The 11311-nt window shown below is 37.4% G+C and overlaps 1 protein-coding gene across 1 annotated transcript in view; it reads right to left on the bottom strand.

Annotated features, from left to right (window-relative positions):
- Positions 1–3941: 3941 nt before the first annotated feature.
- Positions 3942–11311, bottom strand: part of LOC139449590 (sorting nexin-32-like) — a 29594-nt gene continuing 22224 nt past the window's right edge. Inside the window, exon 14 of the mRNA XM_071231053.1 lies at positions 3942–7471. Coding sequence (XP_071087154.1) covers positions 7447–7471 — 25 coding nt within the window. The 3' untranslated portion in view covers positions 3942–7446. The remainder of the gene's footprint in view (positions 7472–11311) is intronic.

Genomic DNA, 11311 nt, shown 5'->3' with positions numbered 1-11311 from the left:
ATTGGACATGGAATATTGGAGGATAATAAAAAAAAATTAAAAAGGAAATAAAAAGGAAACAAGCGAAATTGATGATGATGCAGGCGGTGCCTGAGAACCAAAACATTTTTGGTTTATTAGCCTAATCCAATCTCTATATTTTAGTGAGATTGTACTTACTGTGAGTTCATATGGGCAGAATTAATACTCTGTTGACTCAGTTATCCTTTTGAAGACAATTGAATGAATGATACTTTAGTCATGGAGTTTAACTTCAAGTTTGTAAAAAGTAGGTCCCTGCATGAAGGTGATCTTAGGTTTTGAGAAGGTTTTATACACACTCCTGCGCAGTGGTGACTCAGCATAACACCACTGCCACAGGCTAATTTGCATATCACGTGACTGGACTTTTCTCTTGTTTGTAAACAATCATGCTTTTTCAGAAATCAGTATAGAAGGGACTAATGCAAGTATTTGTGGGTGCTTAACATATTGTTTTGCATAATTATATAGATACTACAACTGCGACTGAATTTCATGACTATATATATTTATACATCAAAGTGACCGTATCTCTAACTCTCCGTTGGGCTTCGATGACAACATGTGGAGCCGTACAACCAATCTAAACAAAGGATAACTACACAAAAACAAGTAGATTTTCACGTATTAGGATACTTTCTTAATGAACCGATACCATTCTTTGACATTTGTTTATGAAAATGTGTAGACTTGTCAAACTTGAAACGAATGAAAAGCACATTCAATATCTTGAATGGACTGTGAAAGATGTGACGAATCGTCACAATGTGCTGGCCTGTGGCAGAGGTACTTTGCTCACTGGCTGCCAAATGCGTGGAACTCTGGGTAGGAGAATGGATTTTATACCTACTTACATTTTTTTAGAGCTACAACTTTATTTTCACGACTGATCAGTTTGTTCATTGTGTGCAGGCATCTTTTGCATTTTTTGCCTTTGTCCTAGTGAGCTAAGTATAGACCAGTACCTTAGTTATTATGTTATTCTTAATTTGGACACTTGGGTCTTTCAAATGAGTGCAAGACAACCTAGAATTCAACACATTCAAATTTGACAAAACAAGGTTCGACTGTATTTCAGTAATGGATAGTTTTCAAGAGCCATATACTACAATGAAGACATCCTTAACCATTGCACGCACTACAAAAATATATTGTCTGGTCTTATGGCAACAGCTGATTTTCCATATACATCAATACGTCAGTGAAACTTCACCTTCTGTATTTCCTCCATTAGACACCCAGGTGCATGTATTCTGTTTAATGCTGGCACAGTGGCATACAAAGGCTATGTGCGCGCAGGAAACGGTCCTCATGATTATTAAGAGGCCGGCTTGTGTTGGAGGCCTGCGTCTTGTAGAGGAAATACGGTAGATGCCTTTGTAGATTTGCAAACAAGCAATGATGGACAAGGATAACAATATAACTTGTTGATGATGATCCTTTATCTGTTGTGTTCCTCATCAATCTTAAAAGTGACAATCGATTTCATGAAGGGCAACACAAAACAACATCACCTTTCAGTAGGACTGCACGGTATTACCGGTATACTGCTATACGCTTTTAAAATAATATGTATTGCAATATCTTTTCTGTGTACCGGTATATTGGGTAAAAACAAGATAACAAGTTTCGTTTTCATTTGTATCATTTAACCTACAATATATCAGAAATTCATTCACATATCCCTTCGAAATCAATTGACAAAATGAGAAAGTGATTTCTCTCTCACGTTATCTCATCTGTAAATGAGGGAGATTGACCATGCTTACTTTAACATTTTAATATTTACTTCAGTAGGAAGGAAATAGGTTCTGCATGTAGTCAGTGTCAGTCACTATGAACACATTACCTCTCTAGATATCACAATACCTACTGCAATTCAGAAACCTTTATCGCATTATATTGCAGTGCAATGTTTTGCTAATATTCAGCCCTTACTGAATGCCATTTCAGCATTATTCACTCTTACCAAGTCTACAGAGACTGGTGATCCATGTCTTAATATGTTTTGTGTGATAGGCTGAAAACAGGAACTAAATGTATTCAAGGATTGAAGTTGTACTTGTTGGCTTTCAATGAAGACAGTGTCTCAAGTGAGCAAATTCCACCATGTGGAGCCTATGTCATTAAATGTATTGTAAACATGCTATGCAAAGCAAGGCAAAGACTAGTAAACTCATATAAATTCCTTATGCACGCTTCTTTTTACATGCCTAAATGGTCTACCATATGAAATGAATTGAGACGTTTCTTTCTTATTTTCTGTGTATAATTTCTGTTTTCTTTCTTTTGTTTGGTAACCTAGTAAAGTGGTTTGTCATTTAGTACGGATATCTTTTGTTTTTAGTTAACATAAACAGTATTGTGATGTATATGATGTTGTCATTTAGTTAATAAATCATGAAACTCTATCTTTTCTACTCTATTTTGTTTTGTTACCTGAAAAGAGACTGAGGTTGTGGCGGCTTCCACAAATGTCCTTTGTTAGCTTACCCTGATGTTGTCAAGATGTCAATAAGGGTTTTCATTGGTCCTCCGCCCATCCACGTGTCTCAGCACTGAACTAAGAACTCCTCTTCAGCAAATCTAAAATTGCCATCATATCAGTTGTGTTAAGTTGTGTTAGGTATGGTGCTCACAAACTTAGGATCGTTTTCGATATCAACCATGATCAGCTGATCCTGTCATGGCAAAGGGACATAACCCTGCATAGATAGTTGCGGCACAATCATCCACTTGGCAACTGATGCCTCAGGAAGTAAATACAGACTATAGGTAAATAGTAAACAATTTATTGCTCATGTATGCCAAGATACACGTCCAAATGTATCACAATAAGACATGATCACATGGTGTACAGGAGGAAATCAAGAGGCACTTAAATCTGTACCATAAGGGAAGGTGCATGATTGACTGCTTACTTGAAGGAAATGCTGACATGTTGCATGCAACGTACAACTGCATGAATTCATATTCTATACACAACTAATATTGCACGGAAATATATTACTAAAATAAGATACAACAATTGTTCATTGATCATATATCATTTTTAGATATAAATCTATTAAGGAACTGATAATTTATTATAGTGTAGTGTGGCTGTGTTCAATTTTTTTTTTTTTAAATAATCAAAATTGGAAATGTCATTTTTTATGTCTCTTCCTCCCACCCCCACCCCCTTGGGGTGATACATTTTGTGAACTCATTTTTGTCATGACACCACCCCTCAATAATAAATTATCAGTCCCTAAAGAGTGAATACAGTAACAAATACATTTTAAATAAATTTCTGAACAATGTATAGACTAACATCTAGTCTTCGAAATGAACATATTTTACAGAAAATAAACAGTTGTTAAATTATCTTATTAAAATGTGATAAAAAGGAATCAAGAAACTTTCTTCATTTTCAGAAACTTTTTTCTAGATTTGCCAACTATTATAGACTTGCATGGGCTGTTTGAATGAATTTGTTTCCGGGTCTGCACTGCTAAATAAGGTAATATCAATCATTTATTTGAAGGTGTATTTGACACATGACTAGTGATGACAATATACTGATGGCAATAAGTAGGGGAACATACTAATAGATGCATGTATCTGATATAACATCCCATATGTACCGTCAAGATGGCTGAAAACTGTTTGACAATTTGGAAAAAGTTAGTTACAATTTATCATATTATTTTATTCATATAAAGAATTTATGTCTAATGCAGCACTACACCTACATCTGCATTCTTATAATATTAGGTTCCTTTTATGTGGCGTAGTACAGTGGTTAAAGTGTTCGCTTGTCATGCCAAAGACCCATGGTTCAATTCCCCATATGGAAACATAGTGTGAAGCCCATTTCTGGTGTTCCCTGTCAGGATATTGCTTGAATATTGCTATAAGCGCCGTAAAATCATATTCACTCATTCATTTCTTTAATGTTTTCTGTCAGAACATATACAGCATATATTTCATTTCTAGTGAGGGAGAGTGAGTTTGGTTTGGTATTCATATGACAGCGTGTCAGCTTGAAGTGTGATGAAAGCCCAAATTGATGCAAGTCTCAGCACTTTACCACTTTGGTGAAATCCACAAGCACGGGTATGGTGCTTACAAACCTAGAAACATAATCGCACCTGGGATTTGAATCTATGATCATGGGTTTCTGGCACACCTTAGAGACGCAAATCTGCACAGCAAATTGCACCACCTTAAGAATAGACTAGGCCACACATGCATCCCTTTACGAACCATAAAAGAAAGTATCAAATATGCTCCTACATTTACAAACAGAAAGTAATATTTGTGACATTCATAATACCTTTAAAGGTTGTATCAGATCGAACAAGTACAAGACATACGGAAAGTGATCACTCAGAAACAAGCGTATTTCAAGGTATATTAAAACACAGTGAGTTCCTCAATGTATAATCAAGCATTCGGCAATATATGGAAATTAACAGTCATCTCTTACTCATAAGAATATTAAAATGTGTGGTTAGTGAGTTGGGTTTTACGCCTCTTTTAGCTATATTTCATCAATATTCTGGTCAGACCAGGAATGGGTTCACATGTCGTATCCATGAGGGAGTCAATCCTGGGCCCTCAGCAAATACTTTAGCCACACGACTCCATTAAAATGGAAAGAAATGTATCAGAATTTTGCAATCACTGCAATATCGTAAAACTTGTTTTGAGTTTTTTAAGTTTAATGATATTGTCTTACTTGATCTTACCATCCTTGATGTAATACTGAAAGGTGTTTAAAAACCATTTGCACTGCATTTAACACTGGCGACGATGATGATGACTAAGATGATGATGTATTCAGTGTGATGATGTTTGTCAACATTAAAAAAATCTTAAATAAAACCAGATTATTCTGAAAGATTTGTTGGTTTTTTTAAATTACCACATAAATCCCACAAATTGTTGGTTGGTTTGTTGTTTAAAGCCGCACTCAGCAATATTCCAGCTATATGACGGCGGTCTGTAAATAATCGAGTCTGGACCAGAAAATCCAGTGATAAATATCATGAGCATCGATCCACGCAATTGGGATTAATGACATGCATCAACCAAGTCAGCGAGCCTGACCACCCGATCCCGTTAGTCGCCTCTTACGACAAGCATAGTCACCTTTTACGGCTATTCTAAACTAAGCCAGATGCACATTCAGTAAGTGCACATATTCACTTCTGAGCCCAACTTACAGCACATTTTTCAGTTTAATAAATGTATACATGAACTGAGTGAGTTGTAGGGCTTAATGCTGCTCTCAACAGTATTTCAGTGACATCACGGTGTGTCAGCTTGATGCAAGAAGAAAGCTTAAGGTGACTATGTTCACCACTCTGGTGAAACCCACTAACATGGGTCTGGTGCAGACAAACCTAGAAATGTTACCAGGGTAAATCTGGGATTTGAACCCAAGATCTCCTGGGGGATGCAACTCTGCCCATTGAATTGTGGCCCTTTAGAGTGTGGGCCACCCATTCTCCATATGTATACAGGGGTTTGCTCCCATAGCATCAGAGACTAATTTCAAATACTACCATATTCGATGTAATAAGCACCCAGGGCGCTCTCAAAATTAGAAATAGGGGGTTCTTATTAGAATATTATGTTGGTGGAAAAAAACAGAGTTGAAAGATAAATTTCGTGGTTTATAGTGACAGCCTGAAATGTTTATGTACGACAGATATATTTTTCCAGAATTTAATTGCCCCAAATTAAGGGTGCATATATAACACACGAGTGTGTATTATACGCGAATAAATAAGTCTTGTGTCCATTGATCAATCGGAAGGGGTGCTAATTGGGATTGTTCACTAGCCAATATATCAGCAAATATCACTGTGGGCACTTATTAGAGCGGTGGCGCTTATTACGTCAAATACGGTATTAGAGCTTTCACGTGAGTAAGGTAGTTGACACAGCTTTAGTGCTTTTGAGAAACGAACATTGAAACTTAGTGTCCATACATCAGACATAACTCACAAACCACCAAATGAGAAGCACATTCTTTGATATTTAACAATCAGAACATTCCAATATTGTGATTCTTTAGTTATAGTGAATGCTGTAAAAATGTTTGGTTTAATAAATTTAAAAACATTTAAAAACTGATTGCTCATAATACTAAAAATGTATTATACTATTTTGGCTACGATTGGCTGGAGGCACTGCATGCTAACAATTCTACACTAAACAATTAGACCACAGTGAAACCTTTTTGACTGGAGGTCCAAGAGTCCACAACAATATATCACATCACATATATTTCTAGACAAGGGGGTGCCAATACCATTTTGTTTTGTTTGTTTTTTAATACCACACTCGGCAATATTCCACCAATGCAATGATGGTCTGTAAATGATCAAGTTTGGACCAGACAATCCAATGATTGACATCATGAGCATCGATTTACACAAATGGGATATGATGACATGAACCAACCGAGTCACCTGACCACCCGATCTGGTTAGTTACCTCTTACAACAAGCATAAGTTGCTGTAGGCCAATATTCCAGCCCAGATCTTCACAGGGTGCCAATATGAAGAGGTACTGGTATAGACACTGTTGTAATGAAGGTTCACAGCAATCTCATTAAAATCAGATCTTAGTTCCCGCTATCGCTAAAAAAAGATCTGAGGACATCCCATTAAGGGTCACGTCAGAACGACCTTTCATCTAACTAATCAGAGCGTTGCTTACCAGATCATAAAAGTGACAGTCGGAATGTGTTTTCTAATCATTCAACCACGAAATATTTAACACGGGGTATTCCTAACGACAGTTACAGGTTTTATGATTATATCCATACATTCTAACCCATCTATAAGCCATTCCAGAATGTTCTTCTTATTAGTTTTAGTTTTTTTAATCGAGAATACGTCAAAATATATTTTGAAGCGTAGTCGCCAGTTTGAAACTTGTGTCATAAAGCTCGAGAAAGCTGCCTTCTGGTTGGCTAATGTCGATTTCTTGTCAGTCATTTCATTGGTCGGTCAAATTTCGCGAAAGGTCGTTCTGACGTGACCCGTAAAGGGATGTCCTCAGATCTTTGTTTAGCAGTAGTGAGAACTAAGATCTGATTTTAATGAGATTGGGTTCACAGAGATGTTCCATTATTATTTTAGCAATTCCCACCAAGAATATCAAATGATTGACCTCTTAAGGTTTCACTGTATCTATTCCACTCTACAAGCACCATGGATAGTTCAACAATGATCCTAAATGATCTAAATGAATATTCGGCAACTCCTAACAACTTGGAAACAATCTGTTTCGTACATTGGCAAATGGAAATCTACATTGATAAGCAGGGTAAAAACAAACACCAGATGCTGAAACATCCCAGCCTATCCTCTCCAACACAGAGTGCACTGCTTAGAGTTGTCCCTGGGCATATTCTGTGGCAAGGGTCAGGCAGGGCGGCTGACAGGGTCACTGTTTGAAGTATAACACCACAGTAATCAGTATCACAGCTACATCATGACAGCCTGTAAACTCTGGGTCAGACAAACCATTGGTTGAAACCCATTTCATCAAGCACGATGGGACACACTCAACCAATTCGTTAAGCACGTTGAGAAACACTCAACCAATTTGTCAGACACGATGAGAAACACTCAACCAATTCGTCAGGCACGTTGAGAAACACTCAACCACTTCGTCAGGCATGATGACACACACTCAACCAATGTGTTAGGCATGTTGAGAAACGCTCAACCAATTCGTCAGGCACGTTGAGAAACATTCAACCAAGTTACTGAGTCTGATAACCCAACACAATTTAGTTTCCCGACTACACGGTACAACAATCAGTACAGTGATGGGAACAGTTCCCACCCAGGACTCCAAATGTTTTTATCAATACATTGCTTGGACCTATTGCAGCCAGTGTTTCAAAACGTTTTTTAACTTTGATAATCTCAAGCAAGATCTGAAAAATGCTGATCTGCAGAACAGGGAAATTTGGCTTTTCTTTTTTAATTACCACATACATCCCACAAATTGTTTGTTTGTTATTTAACGCCACACTCAGCAATATTGCAGCTATATGATGGCAGCTTGTAAATAATCAGGTCTGTACCAGACAATCCAGTGATTGACATCATGAGCATTGATTCACTCAATTTGGATACGATGACATGCATCAACCAAGTCAGCGCGCCTGACCATCAGATCCTGTTAGTCGCTGCTTTTGACAAAGATAGTCGCCTTTTACGGCAAGCTTCAGTTGCTGAAGATATATGACGGTGGTCTGTAAATAATGAGTCTGGACCAGACAATCCAGTGATTGATATCATGAGTATCAATCCACATAAATGGGACACGATGACATTGCTCAACCAAGTCAGCGTGCCTGACCATCCGATCCTGTTAGTCACCTCTTACAACAAGCATAGTCACCTACTTAATGGAATGAGTGGTCAGATTCGGTGACTTGGTTGATTGTGTGTTATTGTACCCGCCCGATATGGGCACATGTATCAATCACTGGTCTGTCTCATCCAAAAATCAATTATTTACATGCTGCCATCACATAGCTGGAATATTGCTGAGTGGGCAGAAAACAATAAACACTAGGTTCACACGACTGAGCTGTGTGTCGTAATAAATTACCAATGTTCATTAAAATTTCTGTACATGGTATTAACAATATGAATTTTGTAAAATGATGAACACTGAACAACAGCTGATTATTAAGCTTTGTGACAATTGTTGACCATTAAAAGTTGATAAAAAAGTGTAAAATGTGTGATTGTCACTTAACTCTATCATGCTTGATACTAATTAACTATTAAATAAACAACAAGACATGAAAACACAACATGTAAAAGGAACTAGTAATAAGCAAATATGTCTAATCAGACTTCCACAACTTTCATGTTTTCATTTTCAGACACTTTGTTTCCAGCTTAAAGCCGCACTCCGCAATATTCCAGCTTTATGATAGCGGTCTGTAAATAATCGAGTCTGGATCAGACAATCCAGTGATTGACATCATGAGCATTGACCTATGCAACTGGGATATGATGACATGCATCAACCAAGTCAGCGAGCTTGACAACCCGATCCCGTTAGTCGTCTCTTACGACAAGCATGGGTTGTTGAAGACCTATTCTAACCCTGTTCTTCCCAGGTAGGACCTTTTCTACTAATGTCATCATTAACGCATTAATCATACCTTTTCTACAACAAGTATACACCAGCTAACTCGAACAGACAAATCAATTTCTTGTTTACATTTTCTTCTCTAAATATAAGAATATAAGAAGTGATTAGCATTGGTTACTTGCGAGGCCTGTTCATGAAGCAAGAATATCAAACAGCCTGGCCTTATTTGCACCAGTGAAAATAACTGCTCTGAACACATATATTTGATATGAACACTTCCACAATAGTTTCTCAGTCATCCACCTGTGACCAGGGCCCACTTGCACAAAGCCATCTTAGCAAACACTAGGTCTTAGCGCTAAGATGATCGTAATTCCCATACTTTAACTTAGGCTTACGATAGTCGTAGCGCTAAGATCACTTTGTGCAAGTGGGCCCAGGGCAAGTGAGTGAGCTACCACTTCTTCGGAAAGTACTTCAGTATTTGAACTCGGTGTAAGCTAAACGTGAGAGGCAACCCTGCCCAGCTTGGTAAAACCTCTGAGCCCCGGTATGATGCTGACAGACCAAGAATAATAATCTGAGAAATCTGGGATTTGAATCCTTCCACAGCTAAGGGAGGCAATTCTGCACAGAGAGTTTTCCAGTATTTTTTTATATGCTTCCCAGATACATGTATATATCAGAATTTTCATATTTTTATCTCGAAGAAGAAAACAATTTCATCCAGGACAGGTTTTGCTCAAAAACGGATGTGTGAGACTATTTCTTGTGTTGGCTTTTATATATTGCACATGATCAAGAACATAAGTATTAAGGCTGTCTTGTCAGGGTATGATATGTTGCACAACCTTACACAACTATTGATTAAACCAAGAAAGGGTTATATTAATAGTAAAAACTAAAGAAATGAAGAAACCAAACTGTACTGTTGCTTTGACATATCATCTGTATGTATGTATATTCTCAATGCCAAAAGAAACGACAACCATAGACACGTATAGAGAAGTATGTATGTTAAGAGATGTTTCCAATGTCTACCAATTAATGACAATACTAACAATCAGCCAAGTGTTACCACATAGTGATTTATTCTTATCACGATATGCTGCACATGATTTCCAAACTTGACACTTGACACTTTACACGCTAATCCTGCATGAAACACATCTTGAGCCATGAGTCTATGATGTCACAGGTGATGTGTTCATGAGCATCGGTTCACACAACATACCAGTATGTTCGTTTGTGCATCGAACCAATTAATATCTCTGGAATATGAGAATATTAACCAACTTGTATGGTATTCGTGTCTCTTTCGTCATATAGTAAGAGTTAACAGTGCGGTGAAACCCACGAGCACGGGTATGGTGCTGAGAAACCTAGAAACACAATTGGGGTGAACCAGGATTTGAACCCACAATCATAGGTTTCTGGCGTGCCCAAGGGACACAACTCTGCACAGCAAATCGCGGCGCCTTTGACGACTGGACCACCAGTGCCTTCCTCACATATAGACAGACCACTGATGATGAAAATTCAAAAGAGTAACCTCCCAAACTCTAAAGTTAAAAATGTTAAATGCACTCCCCTCCCCAACCATTTACAAAAATTCTATATCTGCTGCTAATATTTTACCAAAGTGCTCAGGGAGATTGCGCCAGGGCCATCCAAGTTACCTGTTATCGTTACTGAGCTAATAAAGGTTTACTCTATGTTTATATTTGATGGTCAGTTTTATATTTGGTACTTACTGTTTCAGAAACAAACAGATACCTTATAGTCAAAGTTCAAATTCATCTTGTACCTAAAAAAACACAACAGTGACACTTCAAATTCTGATATCAAGTTAAAACATCATAATTCAAAGTGTCATTGTCTTCATATATGAGAATATTTTTTGTCAAATTTTCATCCTGGTTCAGTATATGTATGAGGTTTAAAATGACAACTTGCCAAAATGTTATTAAAATGTAGGTCTTTCCGTTGTATTGTTACAAAATTGTATGTACCGTATTTGCCATATTAAAGACCCCTGACTGACTGTTAGACCTACCATTGTTCCTCTATGTTCACATTTCTTTCTAACTATGCACCCATTCCTTCTGACTTTTCACATGGTTGAATAAAGATATAACTTAATTCAACTTCAGTGTATGAATACCC

This window comes from Haliotis cracherodii, unplaced genomic scaffold, assembly GCF_022045235.1.
Source record: "Haliotis cracherodii isolate W230 unplaced genomic scaffold, xgHalCrac1.p SCAF_8, whole genome shotgun sequence".
Taxonomy (NCBI): domain Eukaryota; kingdom Metazoa; phylum Mollusca; class Gastropoda; order Lepetellida; family Haliotidae; genus Haliotis; species Haliotis cracherodii.
This window is presented reverse-complemented; position numbering and strand designations above follow the sequence as displayed.